Source organism: Neophocaena asiaeorientalis, unplaced genomic scaffold, assembly GCF_003031525.2.
Source record: "Neophocaena asiaeorientalis asiaeorientalis breed wild unplaced genomic scaffold, Neophocaena_asiaeorientalis_V1.1 scaffold108, whole genome shotgun sequence".
Classification (NCBI taxonomy): domain Eukaryota; kingdom Metazoa; phylum Chordata; class Mammalia; order Artiodactyla; family Phocoenidae; genus Neophocaena; species Neophocaena asiaeorientalis.
In genome coordinates, this window is record NW_020173770.1 from 4,757,221 (window position 1) to 4,775,998 (window position 18,778).

At 41.4% G+C, this 18,778-nt stretch overlaps 1 protein-coding gene and 1 long non-coding RNA gene across 6 annotated transcripts in view; one reads left to right on the forward strand and one right to left on the reverse strand.

Moving 5' to 3' along the window:
* The window catches only part of EDRF1 (erythroid differentiation regulatory factor 1), a 40,759-nt gene extending 34,826 nt beyond the window's left edge, over window positions 1-5,933 (reverse strand). For 3 of the 4 annotated variants that reach the window (XR_003003994.1, XM_024751565.1, XM_024751564.1), the window contains exons 1-6: window positions 5,720-5,933; window positions 5,493-5,543; window positions 4,528-4,736; window positions 2,463-2,529; window positions 1,681-1,806; window positions 167-291 (exon numbers count right to left, since the gene is read on the reverse strand). Coding sequence is in view for 3 of the 4 variants with exons in the window: in XM_024751565.1 (XP_024607333.1) it covers window positions 167-291; window positions 1,681-1,806; window positions 2,463-2,529; window positions 4,528-4,736; window positions 5,493-5,543; window positions 5,720-5,827 (686 nt within the window). In the remaining variant the exon portion in view is untranslated. The remainder of the gene's footprint in view (window positions 1-166; window positions 292-1,680; window positions 1,807-2,462; window positions 2,530-4,527; window positions 4,737-5,492; window positions 5,544-5,719) is intronic. The other variant, XM_024751566.1, reaches the window with a different exon arrangement.
* A 314-nt stretch (window positions 5,934-6,247) lies between these two features.
* LOC112403867 (uncharacterized) overlaps window positions 6,248-18,778 on the forward strand; it is an 18,540-nt gene continuing 6,009 nt past the window's right edge. Inside the window, exons 1-3 of one of the 2 annotated variants that reach the window (XR_003003997.1) lie at window positions 6,248-6,365; window positions 7,735-7,884; window positions 12,964-13,163. This is a non-coding gene — a long non-coding RNA (uncharacterized LOC112403867). Of the gene's footprint in view, window positions 6,366-7,734; window positions 7,885-12,963; window positions 14,232-18,778 lie in introns of those variants that run through there. The other variant, XR_003003996.1, reaches the window with a different exon arrangement.

Sequence of the window (18,778 nt, forward strand, 5' to 3'; positions counted from 1 at the left end):
AACCAGATTCTATAATCAAGCACAAATCTCATTAAAAAAGCAATATAGGGCAAATGTCAACAATAATAGCGGCAAAACTTAAATTACTTTTGCTGGCTTCAAATTAGGTTTTAGATCAGAATTTCATTTTTCCTCTTAAGATAAAAATAAACAAGTAGCCAAGTACCTGTAATATAAAAACTTCGAAAGAATAGCCTTCTGATACCAGTGTTCTTTGCTTTTTTTCTTCCTCTGCCACTTCTGATCAATAAGTCTTTGATAAAACTCTTTTAACCACGTCCAATCACCAGTCTGAATAACATAAGAAATTGATAAATAGAACAAACATAAGAAATTGATAAATTAACCAAGCTTGCAGTCAAAACAATTCCTTACCTATTGCCCTCTTATAGGAAATACTTTTTATTTTCTAATTCCACTTCATAAACCTACACTCGTAAAACATTTACCTTTCTAGACTCAGTCCCTATCAACTCTTTTAGGAAATCTCCCTGTCTTCCTCCACTCTTTAAGCCAAACAAGGAGAGGTGACTCTCTCTATAGCATGTTCTTCAGTGCCTGGAATCAGTCCCACTATGCACAGTGCATTAAAATTATCTGTGTATTTATAACCCCCAAATTATAAGCTGTTAGGAAGCAAGGACTGTGATTCTCAAGATCCTGCCCAGTGGCTAACATATACAGACTGTACTGAACTGTGGTCTTTTCAAATGGAAAAACATTTATTTTAAATGTCAGTTTAAATCACTGTAACTCATTCTCCTATATCAAAGCACTGCAGCAATATTCTTTAAAGAGTAGACTATGGGAGTGGCAAGACCATGAACTATTTGCAACCATGAACTATCTATAATGACAAGGTAAATACAGAAGTACAGAGTAAGCTTTCAGAAACTGCAATATTACTATATTACTATACTTCACAAAATAATGGGGGGAATAGTCATTTACCACATACAGTTTGAGAAGCTCTACTTTAAGAGAGCCAATTAATTCTAATATAACTATATATTCATAGGAATAATTTTTTAAACATTTTTCACATTTCCTGGCACCCATGTTTCATGAATATGTCTTTAATGGAGACGAGACATCAAAGGATTTTTCAAAAATTTAACCAGTCCCTGAAATTTCAGATTTTTCACAACTTTCTTCATTCACTTCACCCTTTTCCTTGCAAGAATCCTGGCTGTTGGTTTCAATGAAGTAAGTTTCTTCACCATTCTCTTTTCTATTTTTTCTTTATTAAAGCTTTTTTATCTTCAGCGAACCTTTTCACTTCTTGGTTGAAGTACTCAACCAAATAATTTTTTAAACATTTTTCACATTTCCTGGCAGCCATGTTTCATGAAAATGTCTTTAATGGAGACGAGACATCAAAGGATTTTTCAAAAATTTAACCAGTCCCTGAAATTTCAGATTTTTCACAACTTTCTTCATTCACTTCACCCTTTTCCTTGCAAGAATCCTGGCTGTTGGTTTCAATGAAGTAAGTTTCTTCACCATTCTCTTTTCTATTTTTTCTTTATTAAAGCTTTTTTATCTTCAGCGAACCTTTTCACTTCTTGGTTGAAGTACTCAACCACATTTCCACTTCGGCCTTTCTCTGAAACAAAATCACATTTCTAGTTCCCTTAAGTTGTTAAAATAGTGCTTTTCTTGTTATTTTTCAAGTATTACCTGAGATGATCTCATAAAGAGTTCTTGAATATCTAACTCGTCTAATAAGAGAGTCCTTCCTATGCGGTGCACTGCCATGCTCACGTGCGATTTGCTGTAGGGAATCTTCAGAAGCTTTTTTATGTTCTTGAAAAAAATCAAGAGGAAAAAACAATTTAGAAAGACCTTTGTAGTGTGATCTGGAATCTTTCAAATTTTAACTTCACTCAACTTTAAAGCATAATGAACCTTATTTCCTTAAGATCATACAAACTGTATTTTACACAAACAGCTACCTATATACACATAGAAGACAGAGCTTTAGAACCAGAATCACCTACATTTTACCAGTCACCCTGTGTTAATGTAAATGACAGTCAAAGATTTATTTGTACATGATGGAATTTCATAAAGTATGTACAGGTCACACTATTGCACTGACCCAGGCTTTTAGCATCTCAGATAAACTTGGCCAACCAAGGATCAACAGATTTTACCAAAAGTATCACATCTAATTCTCAACTAGTAACATTACATAACCCAACATTATAATTGCTATCATCAAAACTGCTATCATTAAAACACAACCAATACGAATATTAATTACCACTGCCACTATTTGGGGGGTTGCTCCCTCCTCTTTGAGGAAAGATGCAGCGAACAGTGTTACTTTAATAAAAAAGGTATTCAATAATCAGAGAGTTGTAGCTTATTTCATCACTAATTTTTCAAGACTGCAGACAAAGCAGGCTATAAATCCCCAGCACAAACATCCCAACTACATTTGCAATAAGAACACTTACTTCAGAGTCAGAGACAACATCCACATCGTTTCCCACTGAATCGATAAAGTCGTATGCCATCCCAAAGCTGAAGGAGAAAACAAAGGCCACAAAAATCACGTTCAGGGTGGTGCAGGTATTGTTTATAATAGAATACTATATTTCGTCGCTTCTTGGATACACATTTTTCACATTCTAACACCTCCGAAATCAGTATGCCTATCACCATTACAGTTGGCTAGTTTTTCCTTCTTAATGGTACATAAAATAATGGGGTCACTTAACAGACATAGAAAACAGACTTGTGGCTCCCAAGGCGGAGGGAAGTGGGGGAGGAATAGATTGGGAGTTTCAGAGATTAGCAGATGCAACCTATTATACATAGAATGGATAAACAACAAGATCCTACTGTAGAGCACAGGAACTAAATCAATATCCTGTGATAAACCACAATGAAAAAGAATATGTACATATGTGTGTGTACGTGTGTGTGTGTGTGTGTGTGTGTGTGTATAACTGAATCACTCTGCTGTACACCAGAAACTAACATAACATTGTAAATCAACTATAGTTCAAGAAAAAATAAATTAAAAAAAATTAAAATAATGGGGTGACTTAAAAATCAATGGCATCTTGGATTTGATAAAAGATAGTAATAACAGAATAGTAATAGAAGCAATTAATAGTAAATATTTAGAATAAAAACAATTAACAATTATTTTTATTTTTGTAGTCATGAAGTCTAAAAAATATTCAATAGAAAACAGTCAGAGTTATTATTTTTAGGTGGGGAGATGAGAAAAAGAGCAACAGAAACATTTATCAGAATTTTAGTCTCTGGGATTATGTTCCCAGTGATATACACTACTACCCTTTTAAAAAATATATGAGAAAAAAATGCACATGAAACCAATTCAACCAGAACAGAAAAAACAGCTAACTGAGCACCCAACTTGTGCCAGGTACCACATGAGGCACATCTATAATCCGCAAGCCTGAAAGGCAGCCGATGTCACCATTTTTCAGTTTATAGGAGGCAGAGAGTCAAGATACTTATTTAGGACTGCCTCACTTCAAAGCATGCTGACGATTTACCATGTAGTCTAGGCAAGTTACTTAACCTTTCCAGGCTTCAGTTTTCCGCAGGAAAGTTAGTTAACAGTACCAAACTCAAAGGGTTGTTGTGAGAATGAAATGAGATAAACATATAAAGTACTCAGCACAGTGTCTGTACACAGTCAATATAATTATCATTTAAATCACTTTATAACATTTAATTCTGTTGACCTACATTTTATTAAGCCATTCTTCTAAAAGAAGATATGCAGACTATTTCCATTTTTTTTTTTGCTAGTATAAATAGTGCTACAAACAAGCAACATTTTACCAATATAACTTTTACCTTCTGAGACATTAGGATAATTTCCAAACTACTGGCACATAAGGTACTAATGTATTTATGGCTCTTGCTATATGTTATGCAGAAATATTTTAGGTTCAATCGCTGAGAGGAAAAAAGAGAACCCCATACATTTAAAACGGTCTACAAGAATATGGACATCATTACATTTTTCTCTGTAAGACCCAGGCCACTCTCTCAACTTCAAATACCACCACCAAGTGTCAAAGTCAAGGGTGTACATCACTCGACATGCTGTGTTTCTACATCACTGCTTTTTCAGCACAGACAATCCACCACCATTTAATGAAAAATTCCACAAGACAGGTTAGGCAGCGTTAAGGGGTTTCCTCATCCTGTGCCACCCTGATTCTCTGCATTCACATATTCAAAAGGTATGTAAATTGGCTAAAATTAAAATAGCTGATGGAATTTTAGTGGTCAAAACTCATCTTTGTTAATAACGTGATGCAGACTTGAAAGAAGCATATGCGATTGGTATCTTCATATTTTAACAGAGTCCTATTATCAGGGGGATAAAGGGCATTGAAAGTCAAATATAATCTTTTACCAAAGCGAAATCTTGGCACGTTGATGAGCATTACAAATTAAACTGAACAGCGAGTATTAAGAGTTTTAAGGTGGAGGGTTAAGGAGCTGGTAAAAATGCCATCAGTTATTATTTACCTTGAAAATGGCTTGCTTTTCCTACTGTTGCCAAGAATGGTAGTTCCTGCTGGTCCTAGTTTGGCACTCTCTCGTAACCAGTTGGCAGGTGGGAGTTTCAAGTCTGTTTTCTCTTGGAGGCGTGCAAATGCTGTCCGAGGAGGGGCAGAAGAGTATTTCACCACAGCTCGGCTCTTCACTTCATTGCCTCCAAGAAATAAAGCTGATTCCTGATTAAAACATTAAATGAAATTTTAATATACACTACTAGGAATAAAAATACCCCACCTTAATAATAATAAAAACCCTACCACATCAGGCTTACAAGAACATATACTACATGTTACTAACAGCAGTTATAAATGTGAGCGTAAATGTGTATCACTTACTTAGCTCTTTTTCACATAATTTCAAAGAAAAAAAGATGAGTCAAGGAGTGTGATGGGTACGGTTATTAGCTAGGAAACAGGCCAACCGAACTATCTTTTAAAACATTCATAAAAAAGTGTAAAAGCAGAAACCAAGGAGTCAAGAGTAGCACGTCAACTAAATGCAAAATTTAATAAAACCTCTGTTCAATATTAAAGATGTATTTCAATGTCAATAACATACATCATTTAGAAAGTAGTTTGTGGTGAGATATCTGGGCCTTCTTTGTTTTTAAGTAAGCGTTTAGCAACTGATTAGTCAGTTTACGACACAAATACTCTGAATGTCTAACTTCACAGCGAGTCCCTGGGGGGTGCGCACAGATTTCACTTGCACATCCCCAAGAAGGCTCAGGGTCTAAGTTAACTCTTCCAACCTTCCTTCACGTAGCCCCGCTTCGGCCTGGCAAACACTTTGCGCCCTTCTAACATTAATTAGCTCAGTGCCATCTCGGTGAGCTTGCTCTCTTCTCCCTTCAGCTCTGCAAGGCTGTGCCGACTTGGGAACCACATATTTACACGTACGCTTCTTGAGAGCGGAGGTCGTGTCTAACTCACCTGGCGGTTATCTTCGACTGGGAAGCCAGGACTGCTTTTGATACGAATGATCTGCAAGTAAATGCCTGAGTACACCGAAAGGCACACGGACTTCCACTCCGTTTGGGGGGCCGTCGGGGAGGCGTGGAGAAGGCGCCAGAAGCCGCCGGGAACCGTGACATCCCTCCCGGGCCGAGCGGGCCCGCAGCCCACGGAGCCCTGCAGGTCCCGCCCCACCGCGGACTCACCTGTGCAGAAGGTTCCTCGGACTCTCCTTGGGACAAGAGGCTGAGCCCTCCCCGAGCAGCGGTCCCGGCCGGCGGAGCCTCGGTCCCGGCCTCCTTAGAGTCCCCCATCACCTCGGTCCAGGTGAGGCGACGCGAGGCGACGCGAGTCTCGACCTGAGAAGCCGTAACAAGTTGCCGGGCCCAGAGGCGCTGCTGGCCAGCAGAGCAGGCGCCAGATACGCCCCGCACTTCCGGCCTCTGACAGGAAGAACTGGAGCGAACGCGTTCAAATCTCGCGACTTTTGCTCCAGAGGCCCGGCCCCGCCTCCCACGGTAGATACCAGCTTCGCGGCGGGGGCGGGAACTGTCGTGCGCTGATGTCTGCCAGAGTTTCTGCGGGAAACTACTTCTCGCGTTATCTGACTCCCAGGCTCCACCCCTTGCACGCCGGTCTTTGTTGGCCAACAGTCCTCGGGACTTGGGCTTTGGGCGGAGTCAAAGTCGCAGAGGTCCTCTCTGCGTGGGCGGGGAAGAGCGACCGTAGTTGTAACCAGCGGCTCCCGTTACGTAAAGTGGTAAAGTGTCAGCGCTCTTCCCGCCACAGCTTTCAGTGCCCCCTCGGTTTGCAGTCGGGCTCACAGGCCCAGGAAGGGAAAGACATGCCCAGGTGAGGGGCCGTCCAGACTCAAGCCAGCCCGGCCTCGGCGTACTGTCCGCTCATCGCAGTGCGTGTATGGGCTTCGCGGTCCCGAGTGTAGGAGCGGCGGGGCTCCGCGGGGAGAGGAGGCCCTCCGCCTTTGCTGAAGGGATGGATTTCAGAGGAGACGGCACCGCCAGAGGTGCAGAGTTTGCTGTTTAGTGACGCCTGGAGCATCTACGGAGAGCCCCGTATTTGTCGGGCCCCAGGGAACTAGCAAAGGGCATTCCGGTGGTCTAGGGACTTCTCGAGCATTAAAGGGCTCAGGAAACACCTGGGGATCTAGTTGACAAGCAGATTTTGATTCAGTTGGTCTGAGAGGGGCCTGAGATTCTACATCTCAACCAGATCCCCAGGAGATGATGCCAGTGCTTTGAGTAGCAAAGAGGTAGAGAAATAGCCAAGGTCCGTTTAAAGCTTCGAAGGTGCTCGGCTCTCGTATCCTCTGAGCCGAAACCCAGTATCGTATCGTTACATGCAGCCACAGCCTTCATAAAACTGTTTTGTTTTGCAGTAAAATATTGAAAGTTTCTTGAAAAATTAGTTTTGCCTTTGCAATTACTTGGCTATCTCAATTTGTAATTTACATCAGGTACTGATAATACACTGATCTGCAGATTTAGAAGTCCTTGTAACTGTTAACAAACTCAATTTACAAATTGTTTTCAATTGTAACAACATTTTTATGATTTATATTTAACAGTGAATTTAATATCAGTATATTTTGTAGAACTTAAATCAACATGTATTAGTTTTGATATCTATAATTTTCTGTTTGTATTTTGCAGTCAATTCTTTTTTCATTTTTCACAAGTAACACATTGTTATTTTACATTATAGTAAAAAGTTGAACACAACTTAAAGGTCTAAGGACATTAGGAGGATGGTTAAGTCTACTTTTGGTACATAATACCATTAACTTGTGCAACTATTATCAATAAATTGTTTTTAAAGAATATTCAAGAACGTTTAAATTGCACTTTGTATGTTAATATAAGTGTACCTGTACTGTAAGATCGTGTGCGATGTTGTGATAAAAAAAAAGTAAAGCAAACCTGTGATAAGATCTTAATTTCACAAACATGTTTATTTCTGTGTCAATGTCCATAAAAACATATCTCTACGGGGTAAAATGAAATGATTTAAAATTTATTCTTTAAAGCTTCATTTTCCTATTTTTCTTTCTGATTATGCATTATTTTATAGTAAAATGTCATTTTATTAAGCTTTTATACATATATAATTTAGCTTCTAATCATCTTTGAATTCTGTTGTTTTATTGTATAATTCTGTGTTTGCAAGAAGGGATTTCCTGATGTAGCGGTGATTCTTTCTTCAGGACTCACATATACTGCAGGCCTCTTGAGAAGTAAGTGCCTGAACCCTTGTTGATAATGCTTCGGGAGAAAATGTGCTGGAAACAGCCTGTGAAAAGGCAGCAAGAAGAGTGAAACACAAAGAACCAGGAACGCAGCACAGAAAAAGAGAGGTCAGCGGCAGAGGGGACTATGGGAGCGGCCGTTGGGCTGGGGGAACCAGGGACGCCCAGTTTGTGAAAGGAAACCTGAGGAGGGACCAGATATTCTGGGGCCTCTCATAGGGCAGGACTAGAGAGATTTAGGTAGTGAAGGAGGATGATCCCTGATGGCAGGAGAAACTGAGCACATCTGAATTACATAAAGTTTACACATTCTTCTAGCTCTAAGTGCTTATTAATTTTTTTCTTTTCCCTCTTCAGAAACGTTTATGTGCTGTGGGTTTAAGTTAATATAATTGTTTTTAATGTCTGTGATTGAAATATAATGTGGGAAAACATGGGTCATTACTTCCAGAACTTCACATTTTAAGGCACTTATTTATGTTCATTTTTATATTTTCCCAGTGTCTGCCTTCCCCTCCTTCCCTGCCCCCCAGCTCCCAGCCCCCAGCCCCCGTCAAGGTGTACTTCATCATCTGTGGCTTGCTCTGCCCTGCAGGGGCAGTTATCCTGGATCTTGTAACCAATCAGTGCTCTCACATGTTTACCTGTCTTCCCAGTGCCTGATGCCATCACCACTAAAGAGATGTTTGCTGAATGAATGAACTGCTTATAGTTTGATGCTTCAACAAGTTGTCCCATAACCTGTGTCTGCTGGTGTTTTTCCTTTGCCTAGAATACCTTTCCCTTCCTCACCTGGCTCATTCCTAAAGACTCATCCGTCACAGGTATCATCCCTAAAAAGTCTCTCCTGACACTTCCCTCTCCTTACCCCATAGGGTCCCTTTCTTTGTTCCCAAAACTTGTATGTAGCTTTTTCCTGCACTTGCCCCCTTATAGAAAAATTACGTACTTGTATCTACCTCCCTTGCTGACTGTGAGCTCCTCAAGAGCTAATCATCTGTCTAATCATCTGTTTCACCAATGCCAACGCAGCACCAGCCCACAGAACTGTTTTAGCCCTCGGGCTAATGCAGCTAAAATGACTGGTGCCAACAGGCTTTTAAAATGCTTATCAAAATGTTTGAGACATAAAAACAATGTTGTTGGCTCCAAGATATACATATTTTTAATCTTGCAAGATGAAAGCTAAAATGTTTAATGAAGTAGCTACAAAATTTGCAGTGTCAATGTCATTAATTATTAGTTAGTATTCACACAGTTTGTTCCATTCTAAAGCTATTTGTGTGTTAGATTTTCTCTGCTTACAAAAATCCTCCCAGAGCCCAAGATGATTTCAGAGAAACGCCAATCAAAAATTCATTTAGTTACTCGTAGCACACAGTACTTTCCAAAGCAAAATGAGAAATCTTTTCTAAAACTTTTACAGTTGCATGTAAGGCAGATATGCTTAGGGCCCTTGGAATTCGCGAACAGCCCCGCCTGCAGAGAAGGAAACTTCAGGGAGTGCTTAGACTGAGGCTTGGGCCCTTCGGTCTGTTTGCCACCGTCCCCTCCATGACCTAGTGTCTTATACCTACTCAGCCTCGCTTGTGTACTTTGCCTGCTGGTCACTGAAAGTCCCTGGTTTTCTGATTCCTGGTCCTGGACTTTGAGCTGGAAGAGAGATTTGAGATTATCTGAGCCAATCCTGTCCCTCTCTAGATGAGAGCAATGCAGTCCAGAAAGGAAGATAGAATTGACCTGTTGAATATCGTGCAAAGGTAGTTTAAATAGCAAAGGCAGGACTGGTACCCAGGCCCCGGAGTACTAGTAAGTACACTTAGTCTTTAAAACAGTCAAATTGCAAACACTGGCCAGTGGAACTTTAATTTGCTTCCGAATCACCTGAGGAACTTGTTAAGCGAGCACATCCTCTAACCACCTCCAGATGCTAAGTCAGTATTGCTAGGCCAGTGCTGGGGAATCTACGTTTTTGGTGAGTTACTAGTGTCTGACCACCTTGGCCTGCAGACCACAACTTAGAACAGTGATCTCCAAGGATTATCCCCTGGGGTGCAGGAAGAACTGTGGCTTCTGTTTTGTTTTGTTTTTTTAATCTGGAAAGTAAAGGCAAAATTAAGCCTTACTAATGCTTAACATACAGGTTGACACAGGTGCCCTTCCTTGGGCCATGGTCAGCTGGTGTATCAGTCCAGTATGATTGGGTAGCCAATCAATTTGTTTTGCAGCCAAAACAAATGATTCCCAGATGTCAGTGACTTAAACTAGGGATGCCAAATAAGATAAATAAATTTAAGATAAACAGAAAAATTTGGGGGTAAGAATTTCCAAATATTTAGTAGTCGTATGTCACATGTGACATTTGGGACAGACTTTCACTGGTCCAGGTAATTTTTACTCCAGAACCCAGGTTGATGAAGCAACCTGCATCTGGAACTAGTAGGGGTGGTGGGGCAACAAACAGATTGGTGAACCATAAACTAGCTCCTAAAGCTCCGGCTCAGAAGTGACAAACACACTGCCTCTCACTTTTTTTGGCGAAAATGATACACGTGGCCAAGCTTAGCATCCAGGTGGTGGTGAAGACTAATGGTCCACTAAGGAAGGACATTGGGTGTCTGTGGACCATTATGCAGTCTACCACAGCATATGGTGGCTTGGATGGGCCGCTGGATGCCATCCACAGGGTAAAATATGACAAAACAAGACCTTTAGGGACTTCACTGTCGGTCCAGTGATTAAGACTGCCTTCCAATGCAGGGGGTGCGGGTTCGATACCTGGTTGGGGAGCTAAGATCCCACGGGTCTCACAGCCAAAAATAACAAAACGTAAAACAGAAGCAATATTGTAACAAATCCAATGAAGACTTAAAAAAAAAAAAGACCTTTAGAAGAATCTTTTCAGAGTTTTGTAATAAGATGAGGGGTGACCTTGAAAATCTCATGTACCACACAGATCACAGATCATCTTGTGACAAAGCACTTGAAAGAACTGTCAAGCTTAAAAAATGAGTTACTATATTTTGTTTTACAGAAAGTATTCCACATTTACTCATCTTTTCTGTGATGACAAGTAGCTGTCATTAGGATGGTGTAGGAGAGAGTTTCACAAAAATAAACAGACTTAATCTGTTCCTTCACGATAACGGTGATGTTTTTAACAATGAGTTAGAAACTCATTGGTTTTCAAAAGAACTGAATCCTATGGAGAGAGCATTTCTGAAAATAGAGGTTTGCATATCTTTCCAGTGTTACATGATTTTGTTGCTGAAAGTGACATGTATCGCTTATTAAAAAAAAAAAAAGGCAAATGTCCACACAAAACCTAGAAACTGAAATTTCTCACCTCTTTAAAAAGATCTCCCAGATGGAGAGTTTTGGGATCCACATCGTAATTGTTTTCTTTGATACTGCTAGTTGGCCTACTCAGAACGCCCAGACTGATCTCTTTGTCAGCCTCCAACTGATTTGTTTACCCCCAAAATGTGCATGTAAGATTCACTATTTCCAGCTGCCAGCAGGGTTTTTCCTCTCTCCTGTATTTTATACATCCTGTTTTTAATTGTGTTCCATGACAACAGTCAATTGACCTTTCTTCCTCATGTACAAGTAAATGAATTGCATGTAAAACAACTAGCTAAGCAAGCGTCTCTGAATTATTCCTTGACACCATTTAATTGATTTGTAAAAGGAGGATTGGTGGACTTCAGAGACGATGGAGATTTAGCCAAATTTCATTTAAAACCTTTGCATGATTTGTGGAAACAATTGAAATGAGCAGTTTGACTTGGTAAGCGGTGTGATTCTTCCTAGTTAGTTTACTTATCTTTTGAGATACTTTAAGCAATGACAGCCATTAAAACCAAGTTTTAAAATAATCGGAACTTAGAAGCACACTTCAAATTGTTATATCACAGCGTTTTCAGCCAAGAGTCACAAAAATAAACCTATTTGACCACTTTACTCTCTTTAAAAAAATGCTAGCGAGAGCAGAACTAGTTTGCAATCAATAAATAAAATTTTTTAAATATTGTTTTAGACTTTAAACATTTTCTACTTTTGTATTTTTATGCTAATGTATTGCTGCTAGTATATTATTTACAAATAAATTAAGATGCATATATTGGGGCTACATGTTCAGAATTTTTTTCAACTAATAATAGTATATGATAAGAGTTTATAGACCACTGCTTTTAGAACCAAAAACCACATGCTAGCTACTCTTTAGGTCAAGAACAGTTAGTAAATTAATAATCTATATTTCCCTTTACACTTTAATTTGACCAGAGTAGAAGAATTTTAGAGTATAAGATAATGCAAACCTTGATGTGCCATTTACCAGTGTAATAGCAAGGAACACTTGGTTACAATTACAGGATACCTTACATAATTATTCTTGATAATTATTTAATTGTTGTTCTGTAGACTAATAACATTTAAGCAAAATACTTGAAACTGTTTGGAAATCATTTCAACTGCATTTGAACTCAATGCAGATACTTTTCTAGATACACGATGAACTCAAATTCTTTTGCAAGCTATTAGCCTTGACTTTCAGAATCCAACACAGATGATCGTAGGGGCAGGTTGTCTCTGCTGGGTGTTACTTTCCCAGCAGAAACGTCCTTAGAGTCTTTGTGAGTTTTATCCTCCTAAGCTGATTATTACCCTAAACGAATCCTAGCAAAAGTTCCAAGCTCACTAACGACTGCTGTTCAGGCACCTCAGTGGTGGCTGGAGCACTAGTGGTGATTCATGCTGGGCACACACCTTAGGCTGAGGGTGAGAAGGAAAGAATTCTCAAATGAACCTTCAAATCAATCCCTCAGGCAGGCCTCTGCCTTTCCAGTTAAGGGCTTGGCCTTTGCAGAACCTAATGAATCATTTAGCCATTAAACATTTCCAAGGAAGTTTCCAGTGGAGAGAACAAAATGAAGGCATCACTTAGTGCAAAAGTGTCCGGTGTCAGAACTGGACCTTTTTACTAAACATTTCTATATTTGTCTTCCTGTGGGCATTGAAGAGATCCATTTTACCTTGTCAGTGTAATGCAGTCACAAGGCTGCACCCAGGAATGGAATCCACTGCAGGAGCATGTTGGACAGAATGGTAACTACTGGATGGACCATGAGTGTTATCCACATATGACAATTTTTTACATATTTATTTACATTTTGTTCTCTCCAGGAAATGAAGCCAGAATCCACAGATGTCATTATCCATCTGCACGCTTTTGTTTACTACCCAGAAGGCAAGAATATTGCATTTTAAAAGTGTCCGGACTTTTGTTCTTTCTTATCACAAATGACTTGAGAAGATCTGACCATTCACAGTTACCCTGAGTGGAAGTGCCAAAGACATGCTTCCTGGAGCGCTTTGAGATTCAGGTACAAAGGCATTTTATAAGCACAGAGTGAAAAAGCATCATTTATATTCATTTGCTGCTGTGGCATTTCTCTCTGGAATCTTCCTCGTGTCTGTCAACATTGTGCAAAAGGACTGGCCTCATCTACATTACAAATATCTCTCCTTTAATGGTTTGGAAGTAGGAAAGGGACTGCATAAGAGTGAGCTCTCATGTTGGAGGGTCTCCCACTTGTTTATCCCTAAAACTGGTTGGACATGGTCGCTGTGGATGTCATGAATTATTTTGGAAAGACCTGAGTATGAACTCAGTACGGTGCTTTGTGCATCTTGGCTGCAATGAATGTGTATTACCTGACTTCAGTGACTCATGGGAGAATCACAGCCATAGGGAAGAGCTTCTGAGGGGTCATTTAGAATGGAGCCATTCTGGACAGACCGTGGTCAGTTCTCTACTAGCTTCCGGAGTGGAGAAGTTTCCACCATGATGGCTCCTTTGACCCGTGGCAGATCCTTTCTTGTAGGGTCCCTGCTTGGTATGATTTAAGAAGCATCAAGGACTTTCTGCCCCAGAAGATCTCAGTGTGTGACATCACACACATGGATGAGGGTTTGCCAACTGTATTAGTTAAAGTAGAGCCTGGCTTGGAGGGGCTCCCATGCCCCTCTGGGAATGTTCTAGAACATGGGGCATTACCCAAGAGACAGAGCCTGGGATGATGTTACTCAGGTCAAAGGTCTGAGCGTGGGGGGCCATATAAATGAGTGGTGGGTCGGTGTGTGTAGATGCGGGAGAGGTGCTTGGAGAGTAGGAGTGCTGCTACCAGGAGAGATGGTTCCCAAAGGGAGAGACCCATATGCCAAGCCCTTCTCTTTTTCCTCTGCCCAGGGTCCCTTCTGAATCTGCAAATCAGCTGCTGCTTCTCCTCCTCCTTTGCCATCTTCAAATCTTTTCATCACAAAAATTTCAAATATATACCTAAGCAGAGAGAACAGTAAAATGAACCCCCATGTACCCATCACCATTATCCACCTTGAAAAATGACCAGCACCATCCAGTCTCCTTCCACACACCCTCCCCTTCCTCAGATGATTATTGAAATTAGCGCATACTTTTTTTTAAAAAATAAATTTATTTGTTTATTTTTGGCTGCGTTGGGTCTTCGTTACCGTGCACGGGCTTTCTCTAGTTGCGGTGAGCCGGAGCTACTCTTCGTTGCGGTGTGCAGACTTCTCACTGCAGTGGCTTCTCGTTGCAGAGCATGGGCGCTAGGTGCACAGGCTTCAGTAGTTGTGGCACGTGGGCTCATTAGTTGTGGCTCGTGGTCTCTAGAGCACAGGCTTAGTAGTCGTGGCGCAAGGCCTAGTTGCTCCATGGCATGTGGGATCTTCCCCGACCAGGGCTGGAACCCGTGTCCCCTGCATTGGCAGGCAGAGTCTTAACCACTGGGCCACCAGGGAAGCCCTCCTTAATTATTTTTAATTTAATGCCCCCTGTTGCATTTTTCTGGCCATTTTCTTCTGTCAATCACTGTCTTAAGTCAGTCTCCTGGATTGGCTATGAAAAGACACCTTTCTCAAGGGAGCCCTAAGCAGACACATTTCTCAAGGGAGAAATGTTGAGACTGGCCAAACGACATAGGCTTAATTCAGTTCCACCTGACAGACACGCGTCTAGTCCTAGGCACAGTGCTGGGTTAAGGATGTCGGCAGAACAGGGTTCCTAACCTCAAGGGCATATGATCTAGTTCTGGGAAGAGGACAAGGGCTGTAGCAAGTAGTCAGCAATAGGAGGCGGATGTCACCACTGAGGAAGGGAGAAGACCAGGTGTGGGGGACCTTCCAGCTTGAGATAGACACACTGGGCTGGAAGGGGTGAGGGTTCAGGGAGGTCAGCAAGGGCCATGGAGCCTGAGGTGTTGAGGAGGGACTTGGAGGGTTGAGTGTGGGGTGGGACAGTGAAGGAAAAACACTTGCCAAAACGTGGAGGTGGGAATAGCTGAGGGAGCTGTGGGAGTGCCCCAGTTGGCTGGAACACAAGGTGCAAGGGACTTGGTGGGAGGAAGGGGGGAAGGAGGGGTGGTGGGGGGAGGAGGGCAATTGGTTCTTCCTAGGTTAAGAACTAGATAATACTTATTTCTAAGTAAGGAAAACCAAAACTGGATTTTTAGGGCATGGCTATGAAAAACATACTGCAGACCACACTTAGGAAACCGGAAGAAATCAAGGTGGGCTTAATGGAAGTTAGGCAGCAGGGGTGGTATAAGAAAACCCAGGTAGCTGCCTGAAATAAAGTGGACCCAGCTTCCACTAGCCAGGCGATGCATTTTTTAAACATAAAATAAGGCTTATTGTGATTCCCCACTACATAAAATGTAAGTATAACTAGTCTTTTTTTTGCTGCTGAGTTCTGAGAAAATATGGGTTTTTTTGTCTCTGCCAGTGAAATAAATACATGGACAGAAAATTCCTAGCATTGCTTCCATGTAAGGGAGGGCAAAGAAGATGGTGAGCTTTGGCAAAACGTTCGTGTTTTGTAAATGAAACAGAACAGTAACTTGATTTTTCAAAAGAATAAGGTTTTCATTACAAATGTGGGCCCGTTTATGTTGGAAAATTCAAATGTAGCAAAACGCAAAAAGGCAAGAAAATGCATCGTCCCACTATCCAAAGAACATAATTTTTAATGTTTTTGTGTCATCTGATGATTTGGGAACATGTTTTTGATACTGAATGACTTCGGTAATTCTCCCCGCCCCCATCCCCACCCCATTCATTGTGCTTATCGAGTGTTGGCATTAATATTTCTATCTCTGTTGACTTTAAGAGTCAATCCTCCTTTGAGCTCAGATTGCAGATGGAATACAGGGGATCATCTCGATATTGAATGAGAGAGAAAGTTTATTCTCAGATGTGCATGAAACCAGCCCTGTGCTTGTTTTTTGATTTTTGTTTTGTTTTTTGTTTGTTTGGTTTGGTTTTTTTTTGCAGGGCCTGGGGAAGACTGTAAATGGAGTCTGCAGAGCATATGGCTAAATATCTAAGTTATATATTAAGCCAACAAATTATTAAATAAAACATGTCCTATCCTCCTTCCTTGGCTAGTACACCTTCATCACAGCCACCCCTTGGAGACTATTAAAGTGTTCTATCCTCTGACCCTTCTAACAGGTGGCCCCTGGCCACCCCTTGGGCATAGGGGTACAAACACCAGGTCCTCTGGGCGTCAGGCCTAGGAAGCACACTGTGTGGGCCCCGAAGCAGGCTTGGAGCCATTAGGGCAGGCTCTCAGCAGCTCCAGGTGGGCCTGTGTCCCTGTGTGTTGCAGGGGGGTTAGGGCAGGGGTGGCCAGAGGAAAGCCAGAGCAGGTGCCCCTCTGACTCTGATTTGAGTGAATTATTCCATGTTTCCATGTACAGGTGGTATGCTGGGTGCTGGGAACACAAAGGTGAGTGCAAACAGTTTAGTGGGGGCATATGCAGAAGCTGTCAAGGAAGTTCCCCCTCTCAAATGTGAACTTGCAACTATGACTTGACCCAGGCAGTAAAGTCAGGGAGGAGGTAACTAGGCAAAAAGGGCAGAGAAGAGAATTCCAGGCCGAGGGACAACATAGGTGAAGTCCAGGTATCAGCGGAGAGAGGCACAGCCATTGTGAGGCAGGGGAACACGGTGGTAAGGCTGGGATGGGAGCCACAGGAGCTTGAGATGGGAGGCGGGGCTGGAGAGGCAGGTGCGCACTGACCAGGGGAGGTCTCCGTGACCTTGTTAAGGAATTTCTCAGGAGCCTCAGTGAAAGGCTTTGAGCAAAGGGTCACAGGATCAGGGTAAACAAGGCTACACCATCTTGAATTGATCCTGGCTAGACATAATGGTTCTTTGGACTAGTGGGATAGTGATGGAGATGGAGAATGACCGATAGGCTCCAGGGAGATTTGGAAAGTAAAATGGCCAGGACTTCAGGGGGATTGGATTAGGGGCAAGTGGGAAATACATATCAGGGGAAATTGGTCAAATAAATGGGGTGGACGATCTGGGAACACTGAAAGGAGGTGAGGTTGGAGGGGTAGGTCATGAGTTGGCTTTGGGACATACAGGTTTGAGGTACCTTTGTGGCACCTAGGACGGTCCTCAGCAGGTAGGAGGATATACCGCTTGAGCAGTAAAAGGAGGTCAGGGCTGCAGACTTAGGTGTGTGAGTCATCTCCACAGAGGTGGTGAGCCAACCTTAACCTTAGGGTTAGGATTAGAGTCCATGGATGTGATGTCTGGGGAGAGACTGTCCACTCACCTGATAGAAATTAAACAACCCGAGCTTTCTGATGCAGATGAGAACCTTAAGAGTGGAATCACACCAACTGTGAACTAAAATGACAAAAACCTTCTAGCAGCCTTGCTCATGACATTGGTCACTGTAAACAGGCTTGTCATGCACAAATCACCTGCAACAACAAAGAGGATTAGGGATGAGTTGGTCACTGTTGCATGGGGACTTTTTGTGCTTGTGAGTTTAAATCAGATTCCTGTTACTTGCACATCATTTTGCCATGTGTATTTGTAAATATATCTTGCTGGCATATTTTATGCTTCAGTTAATTTAGTTGACATCTAATTTAGTTGACATATAAAAATAAAATCAATTTTCAGACAAAATACCTATAAAATAAGTGGAATGCTATAATAGGTTTCAAGAAATTTAAATGTAATATATTTAGGCTTCTATTCTAAAGCAATTTCATCTAGAATGATAGATATTGTAGATGTAATTTTTTCCTGAATCTCTGTCAATTATACAATAATAAATGTGGCTACTATATACCCAGAAATTTATTTTTTTAACATCTTTATTGGAGTATAATTGCTTTACAATGTTGTGGTAGTTTCTGCTGTATAACAAAGTGAATCAGCTATATGTACACATATATCCCATATCTCCTCCCTCTTGGGTCTCCCTCCCACCCTCCCTATCCCTCCCTTCTAGGTGGTCACAAAACACTGAGCTGATCTCCCTGTGCTATACAGCTGCTTCCCACTAGCTATCTATTTTACATTTGGTAGTGTATGTTAAGTCCATGCCACTCTCTCACTTCGTCCCAGCTTAACCTTCCCCATCCCGGTGTCCTCAAGTCCATTCTCTGCATCTGCGTCTTTATTCCTGTCCTGCCCCGAGGTTCTTCAGAACCACTTTTTTTTTTTTAGATTCCATATATATGTGGTAGCATATGGTATTTGTATTTCTCTTTCTGACTTACTTCACTCTGTATGACAGACTCTAGCTCCATCCACCTCACTACAAATAACTCAACTTCATTTCTTTTTATGGCTGAGTAATTTTCCACTGTATATATGTGCCATGTCTTCTTCATCCATTCATCTGTCGATCGACACTTAGGTTGCTTCCATGTCCCGGCTATTGTAAATAAAGCTGTGATGAACACTGTGGTACTTGACTCTTTTTGAATTGTGGTTTTCTCAGGGTATATGACCAGTAGTGGGATTGCTGGTTCATACGGTAGCTCTATTTTTACATTTTTGAGGAACATGCATACTGTTCTCCATAGTGGCTGTATCAATATACATTCCCACCAACAGTGCAAGAGGGTTCCCTTTTCTCCACACCCTCTCCAGCATTTATTGTTTG